Source organism: Aspergillus melleus, assembly GCF_016097325.1.
Source record: "Aspergillus melleus strain CBS 546.65 chromosome Unknown contig5, whole genome shotgun sequence".
Lineage (NCBI taxonomy): Eukaryota > Fungi > Ascomycota > Eurotiomycetes > Eurotiales > Aspergillaceae > Aspergillus > Aspergillus melleus.
In genome coordinates, this window is record NW_025763374.1 from 3,415,153 (window position 1) to 3,441,055 (window position 25,903).

At 51.9% G+C, this 25,903-nt stretch overlaps 10 protein-coding genes across 10 annotated transcripts; 6 read left to right on the forward strand and 4 right to left on the reverse strand.

Annotated features, from left to right (window-relative positions):
• Nucleotides 1–113: 113 nt before the first annotated feature.
• Nucleotides 114–2,207, reverse strand: LDX57_009508 (uncharacterized protein; the record flags this gene model as incomplete). Its single annotated transcript, XM_046091238.1, has 1 exon — nt 114–2,207. The coding sequence occupies one exon, from the start codon at nt 2,205–2,207 to the stop codon at nt 114–116; it is 2,094 nt and encodes a 697-aa protein (XP_045947215.1).
• A 3,336-nt stretch (nt 2,208–5,543) lies between these two features.
• LDX57_009509 (uncharacterized protein) lies at nt 5,544–6,508 on the forward strand (the record flags this gene model as incomplete). Its single annotated transcript, XM_046091239.1, has 2 exons — nt 5,544–5,993; nt 6,146–6,508. The coding sequence occupies 2 exons, from the start codon at nt 5,544–5,546 to the stop codon at nt 6,506–6,508; spliced, it is 813 nt and encodes a 270-aa protein (XP_045947216.1).
• Nucleotides 6,509–6,767: 259 nt separating this feature from the next.
• Nucleotides 6,768–8,315, reverse strand: LDX57_009510 (DUF1776 domain-containing protein; the record flags this gene model as incomplete). The annotated part of the gene is made up of 3 exons (XM_046091240.1): nt 6,768–7,828; nt 7,884–8,220; nt 8,283–8,315. The coding sequence occupies 3 exons, from the start codon at nt 8,313–8,315 to the stop codon at nt 6,768–6,770; spliced, it is 1,431 nt and encodes a 476-aa protein (XP_045947217.1).
• A 691-nt stretch (nt 8,316–9,006) lies between these two features.
• Nucleotides 9,007–10,318, forward strand: LDX57_009511 (metalloendopeptidase WSS1; the record flags this gene model as incomplete). Its single annotated transcript, XM_046091241.1, has 3 exons — nt 9,007–9,290; nt 9,344–9,875; nt 10,202–10,318. The coding sequence occupies 3 exons, from the start codon at nt 9,007–9,009 to the stop codon at nt 10,316–10,318; spliced, it is 933 nt and encodes a 310-aa protein (XP_045947218.1).
• Nucleotides 10,319–10,958: 640 nt separating this feature from the next.
• LDX57_009512 (uncharacterized protein) lies at nt 10,959–12,215 on the reverse strand (the record flags this gene model as incomplete). Its single annotated transcript, XM_046091242.1, has 4 exons — nt 10,959–11,330; nt 11,385–11,548; nt 11,589–11,869; nt 11,929–12,215. The coding sequence occupies 4 exons, from the start codon at nt 12,213–12,215 to the stop codon at nt 10,959–10,961; spliced, it is 1,104 nt and encodes a 367-aa protein (XP_045947219.1).
• Nucleotides 12,216–13,269: 1,054 nt separating this feature from the next.
• Nucleotides 13,270–16,497, reverse strand: DIP2 (snoRNA-binding rRNA-processing protein DIP2). The gene is made up of 3 exons (XM_046091243.1): nt 16,455–16,497; nt 16,132–16,386; nt 13,270–16,057 (listed from the first exon to the last, which is right to left on the reverse strand). Exons 1-3 carry the CDS (start codon nt 16,469–16,471, stop codon nt 13,450–13,452), a joined length of 2,880 nt encoding a protein of 959 aa, XP_045947220.1. The 5' UTR covers nt 16,472–16,497; the 3' UTR covers nt 13,270–13,449.
• A 287-nt stretch (nt 16,498–16,784) lies between these two features.
• ARC35 (actin-related protein 2/3 complex subunit 2) lies at nt 16,785–17,987 on the forward strand (the record flags this gene model as incomplete). The annotated part of the gene is made up of 5 exons (XM_046091244.1): nt 16,785–16,846; nt 16,923–17,593; nt 17,648–17,748; nt 17,805–17,853; nt 17,908–17,987. 5 exons carry the CDS (start codon nt 16,785–16,787, stop codon nt 17,985–17,987), a joined length of 963 nt encoding a protein of 320 aa, XP_045947221.1.
• A 2,412-nt stretch (nt 17,988–20,399) lies between these two features.
• Nucleotides 20,400–21,572, forward strand: LDX57_009515 (uncharacterized protein; the record flags this gene model as incomplete). Its single annotated transcript, XM_046091245.1, has 2 exons — nt 20,400–21,305; nt 21,378–21,572. 2 exons carry the CDS (start codon nt 20,400–20,402, stop codon nt 21,522–21,524), a joined length of 1,053 nt encoding a protein of 350 aa, XP_045947222.1. The 3' UTR covers nt 21,525–21,572.
• Nucleotides 21,573–22,375: 803 nt separating this feature from the next.
• On the forward strand, nt 22,376–23,682 carry LDX57_009516 (uncharacterized protein; the record flags this gene model as incomplete). Its single annotated transcript, XM_046091246.1, has 2 exons — nt 22,376–22,576; nt 22,639–23,682. The coding sequence occupies 2 exons, from the start codon at nt 22,376–22,378 to the stop codon at nt 23,680–23,682; spliced, it is 1,245 nt and encodes a 414-aa protein (XP_045947223.1).
• A 683-nt stretch (nt 23,683–24,365) lies between these two features.
• Nucleotides 24,366–25,702, forward strand: LDX57_009517 (uncharacterized protein; the record flags this gene model as incomplete). Its single annotated transcript, XM_046091247.1, has 3 exons — nt 24,366–24,859; nt 24,925–25,589; nt 25,647–25,702. 3 exons carry the CDS (start codon nt 24,366–24,368, stop codon nt 25,700–25,702), a joined length of 1,215 nt encoding a protein of 404 aa, XP_045947224.1.
• Nucleotides 25,703–25,903: the final 201 nt, after the last annotated feature.

The window sequence follows — 25,903 nt, forward strand, 5'->3', positions numbered from 1 at the left end:
GATTGAGTATTCGATTCATCGTCAGACAAGTACTTGTCCTTATAAATCCTATTGAACAGTTCCATATTAGCTTCGGCGCGGACTGACTTGCTTCCACGAGGACGAGTTTCCACCTACCAGCTGTTTCCAACCATGTTCATACCCTTCGCAGCCGCCCGTCGGTAGAATTTGGCCGCCTTCTTCAAATCTTTCTTACAGCCGACGCCTTCGGCGTAGCAGAAACCCGCCTCGGCGAGGGCATCGGCATCGCCCCATTGACCGGCAATCTCAAAACACCGCAGGGCCAAAGATTTGTCCTGTTCGATTCCCCAGCCGTTGAGGTGACTAACGCCAAGTTCGTAGATACTCAGCGCGAACTGTGCTCGGTAGGCTTTCTGGAGTTCTCTGGCCCGGACCGGAATGGACGTGTTGGAGTCATCCACCAGTTCCACGCCGACCGAGTCCACGGCTTTTCGCAGCCACTGGACACCCTCCCGCTGATTCGGCCGCATTCCCCAGCCATGTCGACAAGCCAAAGCATAAAGCAGCATGGCCGTGGGGTGGTTTTGTTTCGCGGCGATCCGCAGATGGTAGGTAGATTCTTTCAAAGACCCATTTTCGTGGCATTCGATTCCCTTCGTCACGTGCTCATCCGCCGAGACGGGACCAGATGATGACGCCGGCCTTGCAGTCTGCGGCCGAAGAGTCGACGACGAGTCTGCCGATGAGTTGGTCTCGTTCTTGTCCTCTGCAGGGGGCACTTCCGGGGTTGGCTGCTCCGCGGGTGCAGGATCTGAGGGGGTGGGGTCTGAGGGAGCAGGATCTGAAGGTACAGGCTCCGGGGCAACAGGCTCCGAGGGTGCGATCTTGGGAGACAGCGGAATATGATCGGATGAGGAGGCCGCGTCGGAAGTCAATAGCCGACGCTCGGAAGGCGCTTGTTCGTACACGGAATGGGTTTGCTGCGACGCAATCGAGCCCTGGCGAGAAGGCGGCGGCGACGGAGTCCGCGCGGGCATCGGCGACTGCGCATTTTTTATCTGCTCTGGGCTTTCGAACAATGGCTCCTGCCATTCAAAGTGGGGAGTCTGCAGGCCAGAAAATACTACCGAGTCGCGCGACACGTTGCGACCGCGGGGAAGGGAGTATTTGGCGTAGATGTAAGAAGAGACGGCGGACGACGGATCCTCCCCCAGGTAGCTAGCCAGATCAGAGTGTGACGGAACCATGATAGGCTTGGGTTTGTGTCCGCGGCTCATAGTACCGGGCGCAGCGCTAGACGCCGGCTCCGAGTATATAGTGGGAGCAGGGGCAGAAACGCTAGTGCTCGAGCGACTAAGCGGGCGCGAGAAATTGTACGAGGGACGCGGCAGGTGAGTCCCGTTGTTCGAGGTCTCCGAGCTCAGGGATGGCGAGCGAGGATGAGAACGGACCATAGGAGACATGGGCGAATGGGGCATAGACGCAGCGCTGCACGATGACATCTTGCGTGGTTTGGAAAACATCGAGCCCCCATTAGAACTACTGTAGTCATCGTCAGAACTCTCCTGCTGCGGAACTCGAGAGCTGCTGGACGGTCGCGAAAGAGGCGATGCGGGCGGAGCCAGGCTCCGAGGAACGTTCAGTCGAGAGGCGGAGTCGCTCGATGAAGTTCGGGGCGGTCCAGTCAAAGAAACCCCGGGGGGAGCAGCCGCATAAAATCGACGAGGCGGTTCGGGAGCAGCTCGGGCGGATGGTTCCTCGACAAGAGGCTCCGAACATGGCGCCTCAGGTATTACCGGTTCGTTCTTGGGGGTCGCGTTATAATAACTAGAACGGCCGTCCTCGCTGGCGAGATGTGATACGGAGCTGAGGCGGGGGTGTTCGGATTGCGGGCGAAATTTGGGTTCTTCCACCTCAGGGTTGGCTTTTTGCGTCGGTTGTCGGGACAGACCTCGTCCTCCCTGCGAGGAATCTCCGGAGGAAGGTGCACGGAAATAACCCGGTCGAGGCTGGGAGAGAGAGCGAGCAACTGTAGACGGAGGGAGTCTGCTCATGCGCCGCTCTCTACGGGCGGACTCCTCTAGCTGTCTAGCCAAAAGCCGACCTTGGGCGGCGAAAGCATCTAACGGAGAGAGGGCAGGCGGAACTTCACCATCGTAGTGTTCGATGCGCGGCGAATGCGCCCCGCTGCGAAGTGTGTCATGAGAGGGGGAGCGAGTGTCAAACTGCGGTCGAAAGGGGTCCATAGTGTATCGCCCAAGGTGCTTTTTCGATGAAAGAACTTTTTTTTGGCGGGATAATGACGGTTTAAACAATCGCACGAGGAGAAGGCCGATCAATTCATCTATCCGGCAACAGGTGTAATTTTTGGAGCGACGGCAATTTTTAGTATCGGGAGTAAGACAATGATTGGGGCGAAAAGGAGGACTGTATGAAAGGTCGGGTTATGAGGTCAGCCTAGCGGCGAGAAAACAGGCTATCAGAGAGCGCGAGATCATACGGGATTGGTGAGAGTCTAGAGAGACTGGAATAGATAGGTGGAAGAGGGAGAGATACACGAAAGAAAGATAAAAAGAAGCGAGCGAACAGCTCCCGGCAGCGAACCAGGCTTAGAGGGCCAGATGGAACAAATTGGGTGTAAAGGAGCGACTCAGTAGTTTGTACTGGAGAGAAAGGTGTAGGTAGGAGTGGATCGATCAATAGGAGAGAAGCCGAGAGGAGACCAATTTAGCAAGTCAACAGATTCACAGGCCAAGACGAGGAACGACGGACAAGCATCGTGGACATCCGACGAACTAGGTAGGACAGAGAGAGGAGAGAGGGAGAAAGGGAGAAGAGGAAAGACGAGGCAGACAGACAACAGATGGAGGGGAGAGGAGAACAGAGAGGGGCGAAACGACCAAGTCCAAGTTGCGGGCGAGCGATGACAGGATGGTTCGGGTTGTTAGGGATGCTCCGTAAGTACCTGGTACCCGACCATGGCAGCGCGTCGGCAGGGAGAGCCAGGTACCACTGACGGGGGCCCTGACGATCGCCAAAAAACCAACGACTGGCCGTACGGTACGCGTATTACGTCTGCAAAGTGCCTGACTGCCTGCAAGGGGCCGCCCGTTTCCCGGTCCTTCTTACAGTACGCCGTTATGCCATACCAGGGGGATTGCATTATCATTCAGTAGGGAATTATTGATTTCTCTGTCGAAGCCAAGGATTTGATCTGATCAATGATTCTTTCTTGCTTACAACAGGGGGCCACGATTTCAGAGGATAACCCCCTCGAGCCTTGGCGATGACGGTTAGTGTGGTTCATCCTGAGTCTACCCAGCGACGAGTGGAGGCCCCGTAGCCACTCTATTTATATTCACCTTCTTCCAACGCTGCCCTTTTGTTCGTGCCAAATTTCCCGACCCCGTAAACCCATGGGATGGGAGGGCCTGCCACGGCCTAGGTCTACTCCACCGACCGATTCAGAATTTTCTCTTCTTTGGGCAAAAGTCAATCGGTTCGCTTGTCTACTTTGTGTTTTCGGATTTACATTCTAAATTCTAATAACCATCGCGTAAGGAGGCAGGGATTGCCGAATTGGGATCTGGGGAGGGCAGGCGGGGCCTGAGATTCCAGGCAGCGGTCGCATGATCGACCAGTCCCTGAGAAAGGGGGAATTGGACAATTCTCATGTACTCACATTAAATAATGTACAGTTACTCTCTCATCGCCCTCATCTCATCTTCTCGTCGTCATCTCGTTCGGCCCGCCTGCTTTTTTTGTCGGCTTGTCCGAACTGCAGTCGACCGGTGGTTCCAACGGTTGCTTTCCTCCCGGTGATTGGCGTGGCCCGGTGGAGGTTAATATTCTCATTATTAGAAGATTCTTCCAATACGGGGGTCTATTGAATTTAATCCATCCTTGTCTCCATACTCAGCACTGTTGTGGTTGTTGTTATTGTTTTGATTCATTAATCTTTATTACCTACTGATTGTTATTGTTATTTACATAGCATATTACTATTTACTGCGTACTGTTCCTGCAGTCTCCTGTAGTGTCAATGCACTCCGTAGATATCTATCATCGGCCTCCCTGCGCCTGCAGCCCATGTGCATCTGCCTACATAAGTGGATTGTGTGATCTCAATGTCCATTGATGAAATCACCGCCTCCCCGCCCGGGACGATGATCAGAATGACGGCTGAAGACGGGCTGAAGTGACAAGTGACAAAAAATCCAGGTGTCTGCAATGCAGCCGTCACCTGTCCATGTGGCCTACGGAGTATATGTAATGCCTAGGAGAAATCTGTTCCTCCTACTCCGGATCTTCCTAAGATTTAAAACGCCTTAGTGTCATTTCAAACAGTCAAACTCAAATCCATTTCCTCAATCGATAGTCCCGGTTATACATCGATCTGTTTCGGCGACAAGTTACAGATCCGTGACTACTCCCCACAAAGGGCCTGTTTCCCTCTTCAGCAGTTTTGAAGCTATACGACCTCACCCCCGATGGTTTTGTTGCCTGAGGTTGTGACTGCCAAGCATCTCGCCTGTCGCAGCACCTACGATTGGAAAACCTCTTCTTTCTACACAACAACCTTCACGGTCATCCACATAAACCCTCCCCAATTAGCTACAGTCTCTCTTGTATTCAAGATGTCTACATTCATTATTGCTCACTATGGTGCTTCTTGACCTTGAATACTGTACATACGACGTACACCAAACCTATAAGCTATCTATCTTACATACTTATTTGTTTCTTTCTTTTCTGACAGAAACTCCCAGATAGAGGTAGGCAAATTTGGCCTGGGATTGTGGTCTTCCTAGCTATCCCGTGGTTTTCTATGTGAAGGCACTGTTGTGGTGCCAATGCTTAACCCGTTGCTATACTTTCGGCGATTTTTATTGAGTCAAGGTTGCTAAAAAGCTTTAAGGCTAGATCAGAGCAGTTTGTACAAGTACGAAATATCTTGCGGGCAATGATTATCAACAGCCAATTATCCAAGCCTTCAGTTGCCTTGATCAATGTCAATTCAAATTTCAACGGTATCGGAAATCTCTTCAGCCCGTCAAACATTCCCCCGCTACTACAGTATTTAGCTGGGAAACTAGGGGTGTTAGACGGCGACGGCGGCAACAGTCTAACCCAGGATTGTTTAGCGTTCACTCTATGCAACAATAAGGATGAAAGCTCGGAGAAAACTGAGCTGTGGTTGTTAGCGCCGTTGCGAACCATCGGCGTAACCTTTTAGGTTTTTGCTGTTCATTTCATCTGATTTTGTTTTCGTCTGTGTTGACAATCTCGACTTATTGGCAAACCGTACGACTCTCCTGTCCGCCCAGCAGCTGAAACAGTGGCACACTGCTCGTGTTCCTCGTGATGCCTCATTGAGCCACCTGGAAAGGCATTCCGGGGCAAACAAAGAGCACGCGATCCTTGCGCAAAGGGCAATCGGGACCAAATACAAAGGCGACGCAAAATTCGGAAGTGTTCAAACACTGCAGGGGGAATTTCGATCAAATAAACCCCCCCCCCAGAGAATCATAATTCTTAATATATAATCCTAATCTCCCTCAACCAATAATATTTCACCGAACATGGGGAAAATGGCCTTCAACACGTTGATGGGCGTCGATCCCTCGCTCGACCATCGTCACCACTTCGAAACCTCCTGGCTGCTGCCTCCGCTGGCCTTCGCTGCTCTCCGCGCTCTCGTCGCCCTCTACATCTTCTTCACCAACTTCTTCATCTGGGGCTGGGACGGCACCCATGGCGATCGCGCCGCCATCGGCCAGAGCTTCAGCTACTTCACCTGGCTGACCTACTGGGGTCTGGGCTTCTACTACCTGGTCGCCTGCGTCCATACGGCCTGCTATGCTCGCTCCGGCCGCTCGCTCCTCTTCGACGCCTGCCCACGAGGTCTGCGCGCCCTCCATGGCCTGTTCTATACCACTATCACCACGTTCCCGTTCCTGGTCACCATCGTCTTCTGGGCCATCCTCTACTCCGGGCCATGGTATCGTGTAACCTTTACCGGGTGGTCGAATGTACGTATCTTCCCTGTTCATGTCACGCGCGCGCGCTCGCACATCCAACGCAGTACGCAAGAGCGATGTTCTAGCAAAGCACAATGCTACCAAATCAAAACACCCCCTCCAATGGCTAACCCACCTACTTACATTACAATCTATCCGATTAGATCTCGCAACACGGCCTCAACTCCCTCTTCGCGCTCCTAGAAATCATCCTCCCCACAACCAACCCCCACCCCCTTCTCACCTTCCCTTTCCTCGTCCTGCTCCTGCCTCTGTACGTCTCGCTGGCCTACCTGACGCATCACACGCAGGGATTCTATCCCTACTCGTTCCTGAACCCGGGCGTGCACGGCGAAAAGAGCGGCCGCGTGGCCGGCTACTGCTTTGGCATTTTGGCTGCGATCTTGGTTATCTTTGCCCTGTCGTGGGGGGCGATCTGGTTGAGGAGGAAGTTGACGCGTGGCGCGGTTAAGAGATCGCGGTTTGATCGGGAGAGAACGGTCGAGATGGAGGAGGTGAGTGTTTAGGTGGGGTTTTGATACACTACTACTACATATGACCCGGGGAAGTGGGCTGGTTCGTGTAATACTTAATGGACGTGTCTACGGATGATATCTACCTACTTCGGGTCATTCGGGGGAACTGATAATTGACGGTATGTAGAGACGGTTCATTCTGTGGATGGTTATGCTATGAATAACATCGATAGAGGAGATGAGAATATACATTATTCAAAAGAACTATGGAGTGCCGGAATAGATAAGTGTACCGACTTTTTCTTTGTTATTATACTCGTTCCCAGCTCGTCTCGCTGCTGCTTCCGCTGGCACTCTCTGTCACTGGTGCTTGTCCACTGCGGAGGCCGAGCATCCATTCAACCAAGCCGGCCGGAACCCACTCGCCGATAATGCTGTAGGTGCGCGCACCGCGTCCGACATAGAAAACTGGCGTCTTGGACTTCTTCCTTCCGAATATATCCTTCGAGGGCGGCTCCAGCGCATCCATCAACGCGTAGTGGAGGTGTCGGGCCGGGGAACCACGTATCGTGCCGGGTCCAGCCGACGCAACCGGCCGCTGTTCAATGCTGGAAAGGTACTGCGAGCCATACAGAGATCGCTGTTGCGTGCTCCATGCGAGAACCTCCGTTCCGGTGATGTGGCTCTGCGGGCTGCGATACTGCGGTCCGAGATCGACGTTTCCAAGTTTCAACTCCACGACATCGATGTTGCTGTGCTGCAGAAGGCAGAGTTCTCGTCGAAGCGACGTCGCAAAGCCGGCCATGGCACGGGTAACAGTTACCTCTGGGCCTGTGAACGGAGCTGACAACGAAGAGGAGATCGAGGGGTAGACGAGAACGATGGTACTGCTTGTGTTGCGGAGGGTGAGAAGAGGCAGAAGAAGCTGAGTCGTCAGAATAGGCGACAGCAACCGCGTGTTGATGCTATCGGCCCATGCGGAAGGGGGGATTGTAGCGACGGGGCCAGTCACGTAGTTCGGAGAGGGAACGAGGACGACTCCGCTAAGTTGGCAGGTGTGTGGGGGTACGCCTGCCATCGGCGATTGCGGCTGGGTTATCAAGGAACGGATTTCATGCAACGACGGATGGAGCTCTGAAGGCGACGAAGGCGTCTGCATAAATTGATCAGTACGTGTAACGGGCTTAAGGGTTGGAGAGCAATTCACCACCGTCAGATCGAGCCAGAGGGCTCGAATGTCCGCTGTATTTTGCGACTGGATGACATTCTCCTCCTCTGCCGACGCAACCGTTACATACACGATATACCCTCGGCGTTCCAGATCTACTGAAATCGCTTTGGTCATCGGCTCAAGTGGTGATCCGACGACAACTACCATCAAGGTTAGACGATTCCGAGTGCGACAGCCAGATCATCTGTAACCCACCTATTATCTCCTTCCGAGCCCCATTTCCGGCTCTCCTAGCCTTCCTCCGTTTGCCGCTGAACTTCTTATTGCCAAGGTATAGAACAGAAGTGGTTCCGATAAAGGCGAGCAGAGCTGCGCTCCAAGCTCGGTGTCGAAGAACCCAATCATAAGCACGATCGCTGAAAGACTGAGGAGCACGAGGACGAGGTGGTTGTATCGGTCGGACGGAGGAAGGGAGCCATGATTGATTCGACAGCGTATCTTTGATCGTTTTGGCGGCCAGGTCGACCTGTCGGTCGATCGAGTCTGCGACCTGATGGGAATATCTTCTTACGTCATGGGGTATTGACGCGAGCTAAAAGTACAACCAGCTATGAGTCTCTGGGGGTGCAGTAGATGACAAATGGGTATACCTACATAGTCAAAGAAGAACTGGTCGTCGCTGGTCATTTTGCCGGGTAACTTTTGTATTCAAAAAGTTCAAAGAAGGGCGAGTTGACAAGAGAAAAAAGCGATGCGCCGATAAGTTCGCGACTCGATATCGGCCGGGTCACATGAGCGGGTTGCTATCGCCCCATCGGCAGAACCATCGAAGATGCTGGATCTTTTGCATGTACCCTTTCATACTTGCGCCTCATCGTTGCTTGAGGATCGCTTGAAACTGCCAGCGCCCATCTTTCCTTTGAGGTTTGTCCAGCCCGGTTGAGCCACCGAGGCAGCAGTCTCCTTTGCTATCAGTCCAGCATTGTTGCCAATCGGAATCAATATCCTGGAGATATATATCTCCGCCCAAGGATCAATATTTTGTCAACTAGACTTGAAGTCGCCACTTCACGTGATACGCAATCTGGGAGATTCTCTGCTGATTACCAATACTATATTCCTGCACCCTTCGACTGAGTGCCACCCAGCGTCATGACGCGGCTGGAATCTGCCTGGTGATCTGGGGGCTCTCGCGGTACATTCACGAGTCGATGTTAGCTCATCTACATCAAAGCCGGGAGCTATCTTTAACAACCAAGGACCCTAGCCTCATTTTAGGCCTGGCCGATGCTGTGCTTGGATTATAAGTTTCGTCTTAATAATTCTCTGTCAATCTATCTTCTATCACCGATCCACTCAACACTTTCGGATCATCGACATGCGTGAAATAGACCCCCTGATCTTTGAATATCAGCATGACAAGCACCGACCTAGAGAGTCGGAAGCTTTGCTGGCGCTTCGAAAAGTCGCGTCCCTGGTGAAACCTATCATGCGCCGAAGAGGTTGGAAAGTAGGCACGCTCTCTGAAATGTACCCACGAGATCGGAACCTCCTTGGTCTCAACATCAATGGCGGCCAGAAGATATGTCTTCGGTTGCGTTATGCGTCCGACCAGCGACAGTTCCTTCCAATCGAGCATGTTGTAGATACTATGTTACATGAGTATGTGTCCAAAAATCTTTTATGATAATACTTCCGAGTATTGACGTGTCCAGGCTTTGCCATATTGTTCATGGCCCCCACAATCAACAATTTCATGCTCTTTGGAACCAGCTACGCGACGAGCACGAAGAGCTTGCTATGAAGGGATATACCGGAGAAGGGTTCCTTTCACAAGGCAAACGGCTAGGCGGCCGGCGGATGCCCGTGGACGAAGCTCGCCGACAAGCACGAGCAGCTGCGGAACAGAGACGGGCGCTCTCCGCGGGGTCCGGACAGCGACTGGGTGGCGCCCCAGTACTGCGTGGAACTGACATGCGCAGGGTGATAGCTGACGCCGCACAGCGACGTATAGAAGTTACCAAGGGTTGTGCATCGGGAGCTGATAACAGCGCTGATCTCGCAGAAGAAGCCTCTAGAAACGGTTTTTTGACAAAAGCCGAGGAGGACGATGCAAATGAGCGGGCTATCATGGAAGCTTTTATTGACCTAATTGAAGAGGAAGAGCGGGAAAGATACGGGCCTTCTTATATACCCCCGACTCAAGATAACCCGGCTGGTCCTCGATCAAATCCTTCTCCCCCGCCTGTACCCCTTGGAACCAGGCCTACCGCATCTGTGCAATCACAGGACCTTGTCGATCTCACCTCAGATGATAGTTTGTACGAACGACCGTGGGCTTGTCCAATCTGCACTTTGGAGAACCCGGCCACTTTCCTATGCTGTGATGCTTGTGCCGCAGAGAGACCTCGGCCTTCAAATACTCGATCTGTGTCGGGTCCTCCTACAATGAGCACGGAATCATCAAATTCAAATGAACGAAGCAAAAGAAAACGTCCTCTGAGCCAGTCCGTTGGCCACAAATCGTTCAAAATGAAAAGCAGCGCCGTTGAGACTCTCGCTGAATTGGACAGGAATACCCCCAAGCGGCCTTTGGGATGGGTATGCAGTTTCTGCAGCACCTTCATGGAGACCGAATGGTGGACGTGTTCGAATTGTGGGACGATGAAGCCGTCATCATAATCCTCTGAATGATTGGATTTGTAGCGATAACTACCTACGGTTATGATTGACGAACTTGATGACCATGATGGCACCTTGTAATAATCTCCTATGGACTGGATTTTTGTATTCTCAGAATCTTATAACAAGCTTGTTTAATGCTGTTGTGCCACAATCCGCCATGATTGTACTGTAGATACTCCGTATTCTGCGGTGACGGTGAATTACTGCATCCGGTAAAGCGCGCTCGATCTGGGAAAGCGCGTCGCTGCCGCTTGGCATCGTGGTGCGTGGTTTATATAGATGGCCTCCTCTCCTCGTTGCTGTTCCATCATTTGACGCCGTGTCGACTCGGACCAACTTGAGCCATTTTTGCCATTGGGCCGGCCTCTCCGTCCTGTGTGCACTTCGCCACCCCCCTTGACTGCAGTGAGTCGTGGCCGTTTCATATCGCTCCTTGAACCGTCAGCTAATAAGATATTGTTTCTCTTCAACTGAACAGGGAAACTCGACAGAATTCGATTCGGTCGACATGAAGCGCATGTCTAGCTCAGTTCTTACAATTTCTCCGGATAGGTATGTCGAAGAAAGGAAGAAAGCATCAACTTGGCGCCTTTCCTCGAATCTCAACAAGCAAAGTACCTTCATCATATAGCCTATTCAAAAACACTAAAGCAGCTCACCTTCCAAATCCCCGGACGAAGAGTCCGGACAAAAATCGCTGCTCTGCCGTCCACGCTTATATTCTCTTTCGCTCTCACCTGAACCTTCCTCGTCCGAACTTGGCTGATCTGGGGGAGGCGGAGATCGACGACGCTTTCTAGCGCCGGGGCGTAGACTGTTGATAGAACCTTGATGTAGCATTTGCCCTCGCTGTTCCTCTTCGGCGCGTGAGAGGAAGGCACAAAGCTGATCGGATGTGATAAAGATTTCCTGATCAATGCTAGTGTGCCCCCGCGAGAGTTCTTCAGTTGCAAAATCCCTCAATGACAACTGGAGCGCAGCTCCCTCAACTGGAAGACCAGACTCTGTACGGAACGGCTGTACATGTCAGCATCTATGGCTCAGATAGGTGGCCGCTTATAGGGTGTATACCAGCGCGTCGACCTTGGCGGTCGCTTGAAGCTCCTCCACGCCATCGACTGTTATATACTCAGGTCGCCATACGGTGATAGCCGCTTTCTGGGATCCTTTATAATCAATGTCCAGGGCAACGACCGCGTTCACGCTCCCATCCGTGTTCAGTATATACTCATCCGCTAGGTGTGAAACAAGGCGACTCTTTTGTGAATAGCACACCTATAATAACACCGGGAAAGCGTGCAAGTCGGTGCTTAAATGATGCATCTGGCTCTCGCTTAGAATAGACCTGCTTTCCATCTCTTGTCTCGTCAGGTATCATGATTCGGGAAGTGGCAAGGTGCTGGACTTCCTTCGCAAAACTAGCGCAGTCTTCGTCTCCGTTCTCAAGTTGCTTCAGCTGTCGCAAGATCTCTTCAACTATCTTTGCGCAGAAAACATCGTGGAGCACACTTGGCATTCGGATAATCAGAGAAGACCGACAAGGATCGTAGTCGTATCTAGAACACGGCTGAATCAATGCGACGACTCAAATATATCGAAGCTTAGCGATACTCACCTCACTTTGTCCTCAACGTAACTTCTGAGAAGATTGTCGCTGTTTAGAGCACGCAAAGCTTCTGCGTATTGGCGTAAAGAGAGCTGATGCTGCCACCAAAACCGTGGCCTATGACCTGCTTTGTGAAGCTTAAAATGGTTCAGCACGCGCTGAGCGCTTCTCGACAACAGCTTCTCATTCGTAAGAGGTGGTGTCAGGGGGAGCTCTTGAAAACCCCCTGTAGGGGTAATTCCAGTTGCCATAAGAGACTGACGTGTGTCGACGATCCGACGTGTTCTTGGGGCCATGACTTGCGGTGCTGCAGGAAGGAATGGCACCCAAGTGCCACGCGATGGCAAGCTGGGATATCATGTGACTGAATTATCTCTGCGCCCAATCACTAACTAAAGAGCTGATGTCGGAGCATACTGCCCTCTGGTACCGCGTGCCCTGTGACGGTCTGCAATGGGGCTGAATAAGACAAGTTTGTTTATGACTATGGGGAAGGAAAGGAACTATCTAACAGGGGAATCTGGGGCAGGTGAGCACGTGACATAATTGACCGCCTGCCTAGAAGAGCCCCAGGGAAGGTCCCGGTTGAGCAAGGCGACGTGACAAAGCCCTGACTAAGCACCGGCCCGCCTATTCGGCCGGGCTTAAATCCAACCAACAATTTTCTCCCACTTTTTTTCTCTTCCTCGACAGCACGGAGCTCTTGCTCCCAACACCAGTCTTAATGTTCAGACTGATTCTCGACCTGAATCTCGAAGAAGACTAACAAATAGGTATGCACTACCTTCCCCTTCCCCTACTTCCTATCCCCTAGCATCTCCGCAACAACGCCACCTCCCAAATGTCCTTGAAATGAGAATGAGGAAAACAAGCAAAGAAAAGAGAAAAAGGAAGAGACCAATCCACACACCCCAACGAACCCAAAAAGAAAAAAACAAACAAACTTCCAATATGATGAGAACATTTCCAAGAACCGGTATTTTAGGAAGAGCCGGAAGAGGTATGACGGGATTTTTCACCACTGGTGGTCCTCGTCGTCGGTGCTTATAAAGGTTCTGCTGAGTGGTTGTTTTTATGTTCTTTTTTTCTTTGGTGTCTTGGTGTGTGTGGGATTGGCTCTTGAGAGCAGATGCTTTTGGTCTGTTCCTTGGATGAGGAGGAGTCGTCGATCACTGTTGCTTGCTTATGATCATTGTTTTTTTTTTCTTTTTACCTTTGTTCATGAGCTGATGCTGATTTGACGAGTTTAGGCTTTGGATATACAGTTCGTAGCATGTCGGGACGCCTTGCTTTGATTGGAGAGACAATTGGTTGTTGTGAATTGGATTCTATATGGTGGAATTTCTATAGATGTCTCAAGAATATGAATATACATTGGGATTTTTTCAACCTTCCAAACTCCGGATATAGAACTTTTTCTAGTCGCAGACATAAGACATCCAAGTCAATTCGTAACGCCCGTGATGCATGTATACAAGAAAGTAATCAAAAACCCCCAGGGTAAAAACCAAAAGATTACAGCCCCTCTGCTTAGGACACGCTGATAAATTGTCGCTTCTTACCCGTGGCTGCTGTCTGAGCCGGCTCTTCCCAGACCTCGTCATCAACGTATTGCTTAGTACCCTGTTCGCGCACCTGATGGCCCACGAACTGCAGAGCCGACAGGTTGAATCCCATTTCGTCCTTCTGGCGCGCCAGGACCCGACGCAAGGTAGATCGAATGCTATCGAGCATCGGCCTCATCGTCTTGCTGGCAACAACCTGGCGGTGATGCGTCTTGAGCATGAAGAAAAGGACACGGCAGGTGAGAGGAACGTTCCATTCCCGATTGGCCCAGATGTCGAGGAAGGTGAACAGTGCGGGGAGCTTGGCAAAGGGCAAAACGAGCAAGGCATCCTGCAGCGCGGCGGCCGGGACTTTCTGCACCGTGTTCAGGACGTGCTGCTCAGCCGAAATGTTGCCCAGCGCCATGTACAGCGGGTTGCGGGTGGGAGGGGCGGCGTTCGGTTGCACCGCTTTGATGGCGCGCCATTCACGCACGATCTCCAGATCCTCAATTCCCAAGTCGAGGGCTTCCATAATCTTTTCACCGGCCATGAGTGTGACAGTGGTCTGTTTTCCTGCCTCACCGGCTTCGGCCTTCTCGCCGTCTTCGTTGTCTTCCTGGTCGAGAGATTCCATGAGGTTGTTGTCGTGCATCTCTTCCAGCTCCTTTTCGCGCTCTTCTTCGAGGAAAAGTGGCTCATCGGTCTGCTGCCAGGTGCGGATACTCTTATCGTGACTGGCCGTCACAAGGAACTCGCCGTCATGGCTGATAGTCAAAGCCCAGATCTCGCCGTGATGACCGGCCAGCTTCTGGATGTTCTCGAATTTATCACCGTCCCAGTATTTCACCACACGGTCTTTGCTTGCGCTGAAGAAGTTATGACCATTTCCTTCCTTATTCGTGGGGACAAAAGCGACAGCCATGATACTGTCTTCGTGCGCCAAGAATGCTTTGTGACAATCACCGAAATCCAAACCCCAGAGACGAACTGTCTTGTCAGCCGAGCAAGTAACAATCAATTTGCTGTCGTAGGAGATGTCCATGCTCAGGACTGGAAGTTTGTGGCCGTAGAGGTTAAGGAAGAGTTTCAAAGAATCGACGAAGAAAACCTTAACGGTGTTGTCAAGTAGGGAAACGGCCAGCAGCCGGGCGTCAGGAGAGAATCGGATATTGAGAATGTCATCCGAGACCTTGAGAGTTCTTGTGTGGACCAACTTGAGCCGAGGCGTAGTTCTCTTAGTACCGGGGATGTCTTCCTGGACGACCTGGAAGTTCCAGAATTTGGCAGTCTTATCGGCGCTGCCACTAACGAGTGACTTTCCATCGGGGTGCACTTGGAGAGACCAGACCGGTCCATCATGAGCTTTGATAGTGTCGAGCAGAGTGGAGGACGCAATGTCGAAAACTTCGAGCTGTCCATCTTTGTTGCCGACCACGACGATCTTATCACCAGGAAGGAAAGCAGAGCACAGAGAATAGCCGCAATCCAACGTACGGAGGCAGCTCTGCGTCTTGATGTTCCAGACTTTCAGAGTACCGTTTGAGGCAGAAGCCAGCATGCGATCGTCCGAGCTCAGGGCGATGGACCGAATATCGGTGCGATGTCCAGGGATGTCGACGGCCAGGTTGCGGTTGTAATCCGATTCGTCCTCGTCTTTGTTTTTCTTGTTCGCCATAACAACACTGTATGCTTCTAACTGGTTGTTTGTGGTTGCAACTAGAAGTTGAATGTTCCCACTCGATTTCGTTCTGATCCAGTCGAAGGAACGAACTTTTCCGCCGGTACGAACGATAACGTGAGAGACGAAGATTTCGGTTACCGGTGCAGAGGAGATATCCTCAACTTTGTCATCGGCGGCATCCTTAGCAGCTCCATCAGCATTGCGCTGGGCGTCTTTCTCCTTTCTTCTCTTGCGCTTTCTCGCCAAGCTCTTCTGGACCTCGGTCTCCGAGCGAATGCGCCAGATTTCAACAGCCTTCTCAGACCCATGGAAAGCAACATAGTCCGATCGCGGGTGAAAGCTGATCCCAATTGTGCGGTCCTTTCCAGTTCTGTAAAACGTTCCCCTGTTTGTAAGGATTTTGCGGTCTTCCGCACCAACTTTCTCTTTTGAGATCTCGATCATAGCGCTCTCGTCGATCGACCACACTTTCAATTCTCCATCATTTCCGGCCGTGATACAGCCGCTCTGATCGGGGGACAAGCCCAAACTCCAACACTCTCCGTTGGACTGAGCGACGTGGGTTTCGATACAGTGTTGCGATGCGAGATCCCACACCTTGATCAGTGAATCTTTGCTGGTGGTGACGAGGAATCCTGCGTGCTCATTCAGGCCGGCGGCGTTGAGCAACTCCGGGGAGGGATCGAGGAAATGAAGGGAGGTGATTTGGTCGGTATGTCCGCGCAGCTTGAATAGGCCGACTTCCGCAATCAGATCCCACAGGATGATATCGGTATCTTTGGAACCACTGGCAAGGCGAACACCGGCGCTGTCGAAGGCCAACTGAGTGATAGCGGTTTTGTGGCCGTTGAACGAGATCATCACACTGGCGGTTCGCGAATCCCAAAGACGAATGCTACCGTCTTCGTAACTAAGAAGCGAAGAGAGTTAGCATAAAAATAACCGACGTGAGCGACCCGAGTCTAAAACCACAGGTAGACCTACCCGACAGCAAAGATATCCTCATCCATCTTGCTCTGAGTGATCACGGTGACCTGCGCATTGCATGACGTATCGTGCCATCTCCCCAACAATTCTCCTTTCTTGATATCCCAGCAGAGCACCTCCTCACTTGCACCGACGACAGCCCGACCGGAGCCGGTGCGACGTGCAGCCCCAGCCAGTTCATCGTCGCGGGCCCAGATCGCATTCGACGATGCCCCAGCGACGAGCCCGAAAGTTTTCGAGTGCTCGAATTTCCTGTACAAAAAAAGGCAGAGTTTAGCAAAGTTCAGCAGCGAGTAGAATATGTGTGGAAGGATACTCACAAATATGATTTCACCATCGTTGGGCGTGAGATGCTTGACACTTAAAAAAAAAAAAAAAAAAAAGCCGCGATGCTATCGATAATCCAAAAATGGATGTACGGGAGGCGACAAGTGCCCGAGTGGCTGGGACCTCACCGCCTTCCTTTCCCCAACATCCGGCAACAATAACGCAAGGCAGTAAGAGCGTCGTTGACACTCACCTCCGTTGCCTTCTCCAACAGACAGTTAACTACATTCCGCACACAAAGATCAGGGGAAACGATTCCAGAGTGACGTTGCAATCGTCGATTTTACGCAACTTTCCGACGCATCGTTGATGCGACAGCCACCATGCTTCTCCTAGACTACCACAACGTTCTCATCCACACTCTCCTGACGGAGCGGTTCTCTGGGTACAGCTTCCCCCCTCTCCCCGCCTCCGCCGTACGCACATCCGGCTTCTAACTGACATGTGGCTACATTCTATAGAGCCCCGCCCGCGTCAGTCGATCAGGTCGTCTCAGATTTCGACGGAGTTACGTTTCATTTGTCGACACCCGAGTCCAAGACTCAGATCCTCATCTCCATCAACGTGAAATGCTTCCGCGAGCTGGTTCAGTATGGGGCGCAGGAGGTGCTGGAAAGGGAATACGGATCTTACATTGTCGCTCCGGAGCCCGGCTATGACTTCTCGGTTCTAATTGATTTGGAAAACCTCCCCGCCGAACAAGAGGCGAGAGACGAACTCGTCATGCGCCTTGCTCTGATGAAGCGCAATGCTATGGCTGCCCCGTTCGAGAGGGCTTTCGATGAGTTCGCTAAGCTCTCCGAAGAAGCCTCGAAATACACCTCTGAATCAGCTCCCCAAGGCATCAAGGAAGGGGGTGAGGTGATGGCCATCCATTACCGAGAGGAGGAAGCCTTCTACATCAAGGCCAACAATGACCGAGTCACCGTCATCTTCAGCACCGTCTTCCGGGAAGAAACCGACCGAATCTTTGGCAAGGTGTTCTTGCAAGAGTTTGTTGATGCCAGACGGCGTGTTCTGACCCTGCAGAACGCTCCTCAGGTGCTGTTCAGAAACGACCCTCCCCTTGAACTCGAGGGTGTCCCCGGCCTGCAGGATCCCGGTGACGGCACGATGAGCTATGTCACTTTTGGTAACATTTAACCTTGGACAATTCTTAAGGTTGTGAATGCTAATGACGAGGCAGTTCTTTTCCCTCGTCACCTGACGCCCCAACGGCGTTACGAAAACATCTCCCATATTCAGATTTTCCGAGACTATTTCCATTACCACATCAAGGCCTCCAAGGTATGTTCCTTTGCCATGGTTGATTGCATGCGATCGGCTGCTTACCTGATATCTAGGCCTACATCCACACTCGAATGCGCAAGAGGACGGCAGACTTCCTTCAAGGTGAGTGTCCGAAAGAAGTCGCTCTCAATGCTTACGGTTACTAACATGACGCAGTACTCAACCGAGCTCGGCCGGAGAACGAGGAGCGGGAGAGGAAGACTGCCAGCGGTCGTACCTTCAGGGTGCAGGGATAGATTGGCAAAGTATGTACATGGTGCCATTATTGCGTGGGCGAGGAAGTTGAGTTGTGTGTCGTTCCCAAGCCGAATGTGTTTCATTTAGGATGTATAGAATTTTATATGATTTTACTTGCTTTTCCCATGTCAAATCCTCTCGACAATACTCCGCAGACCGATTGGATTCTACTGTATGTGGGACCCGGCTAATAGACTCGAGAACCAGTGAGGGGCTTTCTCTCGTCAGGAGAGAATCGACGTGTCTCGACTTGTGGGCATCGATTATTGATGCATCACAAGCTCTGCCGCCTCACCGCTGCCACCTTGCTTTTGGCTTTCTGTCTTTCTTTCTTTCTTTCTTCCTTCCTTCCTTCCTCCCCCCCTGCTTACGCTCGTGGTCAGCAGCGTTTCATCATCATGCTTTGGTCGCCGTATCTTTGGTTATATTACCCATTAGGTCTTTCATTCCAGTTCCCGGTTCTCTTCCTGGTCTGTTTTCCTCGACTGCGAGGCTTCCGAACTAGTCAACTTGCATGAGGCAATTTACTTTGCAACGTGGTTCTCCTTGGAAGGCCCCAAATCCGATCAAATGATGCTGTCATCAACCCGCCCCCTTGGGTCTCCTTTAACTACTGCGTCCGTACATATACGGGGCTGACAAAAGCAACGAGATGCTCGACCCAACCGGCGGGTATCCCCGTTCCACTAACCCTCTTTTTCTCTTTCTTCGGGACCGGGGCATCGCTGGCAAAGCCTGGTATTGCTTATGATCGACATCTGACCGTCTGCCCCCGAAAATCATGCTACCAGACCACCGACTTTTATTGGACCGACATTCCCAATGAACTGGGTCATGTCACACAATCACTGCAAGGAGAGTTTCGGGTCCTTGGTCGCACTGCGTATCACTATCACCATCTATCGTAAGACGACGACTGACGAGAATGCGTTGGACAACCGACCACCAAGCCCATCAGAATGACCCCTCCCCAACTGTCCCAAGTTCCCAACTGCCAAAAGTCCCAATTGACCAGGCTCGGCGCCAAAGGATCCTTGTGGAGTGTCCCCAAGTCATTGTTATTGGACGGAATTGTTAGGATAATTGAAGACGAATGGGCTAGGCCCCAACTCCACCACCTAGATATGCAACTTTTGCTTAGTGTCGACAACTCTGCATGGTTGCTTTTGCGATTCCGACAGGCGGGATTTAGGCTGCCTTGGCGTCTCCAAGGGGAGGGTAAAGACAGAGTTTTTTTTTTTTTCTTCTTTATTCCTTGTTTACCAAAAAAAAAGAAAAGAAAGGAAAAGAAAAGAGAACGAAAAAAAAGGACCCAGACACATCTTCTCCTGCAGGTTGATATCCTTGTCAATGATTGTCAGAGACGGACGCGTCGTCGGTACCCAATAATCGTGAGTTCCAAGCGCGGTTCTTCCTTGACCAAAGAGGAAGACGCTATCAGCACATCTTCTGCCCTCGGACCCGTGCAGATCCTGATTTGCTCACGCTCTGGTGGGCGAAAATAAAAATCCCGGGGATTGGGAATTGATCGTGGTTTGGCCGCCAAGTCCAGCTCACACTAGAATATAAAATTAGGGGGGAAGAACGATACCGCTTCCAGACCCGGAGAGGCCGATTATTGTTTGTCTTCGCTTTTGATTGTCACCTTGCTACTCCGTACTTGCTAGGCTACTACGCCCAACCAGAATACTTTCGATTTTCTTATGGCCGTCTTTGAAACCCCCCAAATTCTAGCAGTTATGCAAATGGCACATTACAACCCATGCTCATAGTGCCTTATCCTGCTACCTAGCAAAGAATCCCGATGTATGACACTGCGCCACGGCATGTCTCCACAACGAATTTAAAAGGCAGCTTTCCTTAGCTCGACCACTTTTTCATGGTGAGGTCTGTTTCTACTTTCTAGCATGTGAGTTGCGAAATTTCCATAGACTTGAGCCTCATCGTGCACCGCCACACACATCGCTACATCTATAATGAATCGATCTGGATCAATCTGAATCACCCGCGATCATCCTCGCCAACCGGGACATGAGATTCTACACCGGAGGAAAGCGACGTCACCTCCGCTAGATGTGAAGTCGATTTGGCGTAATTACTAGATTGGGATCCTCTGCAAAGAATCTACTTCTCTTTCTTCCCTGGATGCAGGATGGTTGTCTCTGGGGTCTCTCATCTCATGTTGTCCTCTGTCAATGGCTTTATGCTAACGACCTAGAACCAGAAGAGCTAGACAAGAAACAAAACGGATTATCAAAACCAAATTGCCGGGCACGTACTCCCGAGATACCATGCGCGACAGACTCAACAGTCTCCCATTGGAGATAATCATACATATCCTTTCTTACCTACCGTACGAGTCCCTGCTTGCCTTCGGTGAAACATGTCGCTTCAACTATGAGTCCCACATCATGAGTCTCCGTTACTTGCGACTGGGCGTGTTCGAAAAGAGGGCTCATTCCACCATAGCCTGCCTGCAAGCTGGTTGGTCCGCACCAGGCCAACTTTCTCGCTGTTTCGATGAGGATGATGTTGGTGATGATGACGACAATGGCAACGCGAGTGAATATACCGTTGCAGTTATTCATCCGAGATTCAAACGTAATCGGTCGGATGCACCTGGGAGAAGCCACACCGGGGCAGGCGACCCGAGCAGGCGGATCGCAGTAGCACGGGGCAAAACTCGGTCACGGACGCAGGAAGAGATGATCCGAGCTCAGAATAAAATTTTCTCCTTAATTGTGAATCGTTACGGCCCTTCTCTGATCAAACTGGAGTTCATGGCGTATGGTCTTGATGCTCGCGGAGCGAAGACTCTAGGGGGCAAGTGCCGACACTCGCTACGGCATCTGGCACTACGCTTCGAGCATCGGCATATTCGAGACGGGGAAATGAACCCCAGGCTTTGGCTGCAACCGGCGCCCTCCAGCAATGTTTGGAATCTACTCATTGGGGGAGGGCGCTACAAAGATTTCGGGATCTCTAGCCTAGAGAGCCTGACTCTGGAGAGGACCGGTATCAACCCGTCTCAATTGACCATGCTTGTGAAGAACAATCCTCGGTTGAGGGTCTTGAAGCTGAAAACCTGTCGTGGTGCGCATCCCGAATTCTTGAATTGGCTGGGAGGTGTCCACAAAGACTCCGTTGAGACTGAATCAGGGTCGCAGGAGGATCTGGCTCCTGGAAGGAAGTTGTCTGTTCTTTGGCTGGAAAACTGCCATGAGCTTCTCACGCAGCCCATAGACGAGACAGTCGAATTGCCCGATGAGACCTGCGATCTTGGACTTGAATGGGCCAGGGGTTTGACGAGTCTGAAGGTATGATCTAGTCCTATAACCCTGCCTGCCCGTACCCATGACAGAGAGCTAATGAACTTCATGCAACAACAGTCTTTGTCTCTAAAAGAATGTATAACAATACCCCCAAAGTATGCTGAAAGAGCAAACCAGGCCATTTGGAAGATTTCTGAGCTCATCCTACCGTTTTCCACCCCCTCAGAGGATCCTCACGATGAGGCAGACTTTAAGTTAAGATGAGGCCAAAAGTTGCTTTTGTTTTCTGTCTTTCTTTTGATTGTTTCTTTGAGCGAGCATTGAGCGTGGTGTTTGTGCTACGAGCATTTATATGGCATGATCGGACAACGACTTTACATGATAGATACCAGGTACAGCGCGTGCAACATTGATGACTGGTGTGCACAGACATAGTGAATTAGGATGAATCGCTGGATGCAATGTTAGAGCTGACTGACGGAGAAGATGAGACCGCAGAAAGATGTTCTTCAGGCATCGTTTCCCTTCACTGGTTTTCACAGACCAGTCACTTCACTCTTCACTACTCTCAGTTTCACTCACTTTGCAACATGCTCCCCTTAAGCGAGTCAATCACGCCCAAGGCTCGTAAGTCCGACCGACATCATTTGTCCTTCCCTTGTCCGCACTATCCATCTTTCTCTCAGTTCAACCCAGATCGCCGAGCCTACCGCCGCCTTGTTTGAGAGACAGTCAATGTCAATCGACGACTCTCACCATTCGGAACCATTCGAAACAATGCGGCATCTTCACAGATCCGTCTCGGTGCTTTGGGACACTACTGTGAGAAAACTTTTCCCTAGACGCGCCTCCCAAACCGGTGATGAAAAACGGAACACTTTGTCTTCCTTTCGTTCCTCCAACACCAGTGAGCACGATGAAGGCTTTTATTTGTATTCCCAAACCCTGCCGCTGAGAAATCAGAGAATGGGTTCACACCTCCGCTCCTCTGACAGTACTCAAGCCTCATATATGTCTGCTGTGGGTGCTCATCTCTTCCATTTCTCATCTCCTACCTTCATCCTTCAACCGGTCATCCTCGACGCCGTTTGTTTACACTGATGGAACTGCAGCTCATGGATCCCGTCGAACGTCCTCACCTTCCATACACCATCGGGGCTCCTGACTGGAATCAATTTTCTGATTCTGTCAGATGCCTCGACGAGCGTCCCACCGAGGATGCCTCCGACTGGCTCTACAGTGTCCTCTCGGTCTTTTCCAAGGTGTACACCGTTGCCAAGATTGTCGCCACGATTCTTATGCAATACGGGGTCGAGGTATGTGTTTCTGTTGCTCTTGGATAAAGAGAAAGACTAATGGGTATGGACTTATGCGCCAGCTGGACGACATGCCCGACGGCCTTCTATACCATGTGAAGCGCACCGAGGAGGTTGTCGGTTCCGACTCAATTGCGAACCTGATCGACGCAGTGGAGGGACTGTACTATGCGCTGTTTGCCAGGTTGATCATGGAAATGGCCAACGTTGATCTATGCTCCTGCTTTCACCTCAACCTTCACGGCATGACCGGCAAGGCTTCCTGCACTTTGCCTGAGCCAACCCACCTATTCAAGATCCTCCTGTTCTGCAAGCGCATGCTCGAATCTCCTGCCATTTGTCTGCACATCCACAAAGAACTCGTGCGACAGCACCAGAGTGAGTATGTCCGCCGCGCCATCAGTAGGTTCGAGAGCATGGGCGTTTTTCTGGATGATTTGCTCGGATACCGTCGTGATATCATGAGCGTGGCTAGCGACAGTTCGTCCGCGTTTCGTCAGAAGTGGACCAACGGCATTCTGCTTTATGACATGCCCCCAGAGGAGGTTCTTACCGTGCTCTCCGAAAGATACCTGGCCCTAACCCCCAAGGTGACCTTCCAGGACGAATTGCCTACGTCGGAGCTTCCCTTCGTCAATTCTGAACTGGCTGACCCGGAAGTCTGGGAGCGCGAGCTGATCAAGGATCACCGTCAAGCTACACTGGCTAAGCTGGAGGGTAAGAGTGTTGGCGATGTTCGGCGTGTGGACGAGCGACGCCGGTTGAGCGACTACGTCAAGGAAAACAAGTGTATCTGTCGTTCTAGCTGCACTTGCGCCTGGGATTGCACCTTGGATCCGGAGCGCCCCTGCCCCTGCGCCGAGAGACAGATGCGCGTCCTGCTCGTCAAGCGCCGCAAAGGTGTTAGCCCTCGTGAGTTTGGTGCCCGTTGCAGCAGTCTCGCCAAAGCAATCTTTCAGGGTATTTCCTGCCTTCGTCGCGACGTCGAGGATCAGGAGATTGCGAAAGAGTTTGATCGCGCGCTTCTGCTGTTCGCCGAGGAGATCCAGAAGCAGCGACTCACGACTGCCAAGGCGAATGGAGTGAAATGCCTGAGTGATGATTGAGCGGTGATTGGTATGGACTGTCGTTTGGAGGTTTAGGTGTAGCATGGAAAAGCGAAAGACGGAACTTAACGATTTACGAGGTTAAGACTAGGAATTGGTGATAATGGAATGATGATATCTTTATGAGAAGCTGATTGAGGTTGATCTCTTGTATCTACTGGCAGCAGGAAAAGTCAAGCAGGTGGAAATAATGACTGAATTTCGACATTTACTCTCGACTCATACTGTAACTTCGAGCTTGTGCACATAGATGACTCAGCATTCCAGACAGCGAGTTATGCTGGGATAATGCCAAGGTTGGCAATTCTATTGTTCTCGGCTCTCTTCCTGAGAAACGAAACAAATCCCCAGGCAAACAAAAGCCTAGACACTTTCTGGCTAAACACGGACGACACCAGTTCTATAAAAGTCGCCGTCTTGTCCGTCGGAATAATCTCCGACGCCGTCAACGCCCGACACTTCCACAGGCTCCAATCCCAACGGTTTACGAAGCATCGCTCATTCCTCTTAGTCAAACCGGGCGATGACTGGCTGTCAGGGCTTCCCTTGTGATCCGCCTCAACTTATCTCAGCATGAAAAGTAGCGAGAGCAGATCGCCCCAATCGACGCTGGAGAGAGAGCAATCCCCTCGAGGTCATCTCAGGGCTACTGAGAGACTGTGGCGGTTCACATCATAGCGGGCATGGTCCCCAAGACGTTTGCATCTGCCTCGACTGCCGCCTTTACCTCCCCGTCCTTATCGTCGCCGTCGGCCATAATAGCCTCGCCCCTACGACCTGGCAACCCACAGTGGATCGCACGCTCCGGGGGACGACCCAAGACGCTGGTCCGGGGGTACCGCGCTGTCTGGCCCTCCTACGGCATCACCACGCCGGTTCCCGATCGGCATCCACAGTTCCCCATCGCTCGCTGCCCCTTTTACTTCCAGACGGGGTACGCTCTCTGCGCCAAACGTCCCTCGCGCCCCTTCCCCCCACCCTTCCTCTCGCCGCCGTCCTCCTCCTTTTCCGACCCCTTGACTACCCACTATCTGAGCCAGGATAAGAGATTATCCGTCCGGGGAGAGCTGATCCGAGGGTTGAACAACGGCGACGATGCCGTCCTGGTTGCGGAGAATTTCCTGGCCGTCAATGACGGCGTAGGAGCGTGGGCTACGAAGCCGCGAGGTCATGCTGCGTGAGTTCTTTCCCTGCCGTTTATGGAAGGCCGAATACTGATCTATCTCTCGTGGTGGTCGATAGTCTCTGGTCCCGATTACTGTTACACTTTTGGGCCCTAGAAGTGGAGCGAGAAACCGCGGACTGCGCGCCGTTACACCCCATCGATTACCTGCAACGCGCCTACGAAGAAACTCTACGAGCCACCACCTCGCCGAGCGAATGGCTGGGCACGACGACCTCGGTTACGGCGCTCCTACACTGCCAGCGCGACGACGCAGGACACACGAAGCCGTTACTCTACGTGACCAACCTGGGAGATTGCAAGGTGCTGGTGATCCGTCCGAGCGAGGAGAAGGTCCTGTTTCGCACCAAGGAACAATGGCACTGGTTTGACTGTCCGATGCAACTGGGCACCAACAGCGTGGACACGCCCCAAGCGAACGCAGTGCTGGACTTGATCGATCTGGAGGAAGAGGACGTCGTGTTGGCAGTCTCGGATGGTGTCCTCGATAATCTCTGGGAGCACGAGGTCCTGAGCATTACGTTAGAGAGTATGCGGAAGTGGGAGCAGGGCCGGTACGACAACACCGATTTGGACTGGGCGCCGCCTGCAGTTCTTGCGGAGGAGCGCATGGTATTTGTGGCGCGAGAGCTGCTCAAATCTGCTCTGGCGATCGCACAAGACCCGTTTGCGGAGAGTCCCTACATGGAAAAGGCGATCGACGAGGGGTTGGCTGTTGAAGGTGGTAAGTTCTCGCATTTTGAGACCCAATGCTAGCGTCACGACGTACTAACGGGAACAGGGAAAATGGACGATATTAGCGTAGTGGTCGGAGCTTGCAGGAGACGAGCCTCCTGACTCTTTTCACAAATTTTCAGCAATACTTGGGACGACGCGCCCAATCTTCCTCACTTACATCAAACAGACAGTACTGGGCACTGGAGCGCGACTACTTCAATCGACCTCAGGTTGGTTCGTCGCACGGCATAAACGACTAAGGGCACTTCCAAGATGGCCTCCTTTTATTTCTGGGTCAGGGTGAAACTCCCACTGCGCAAA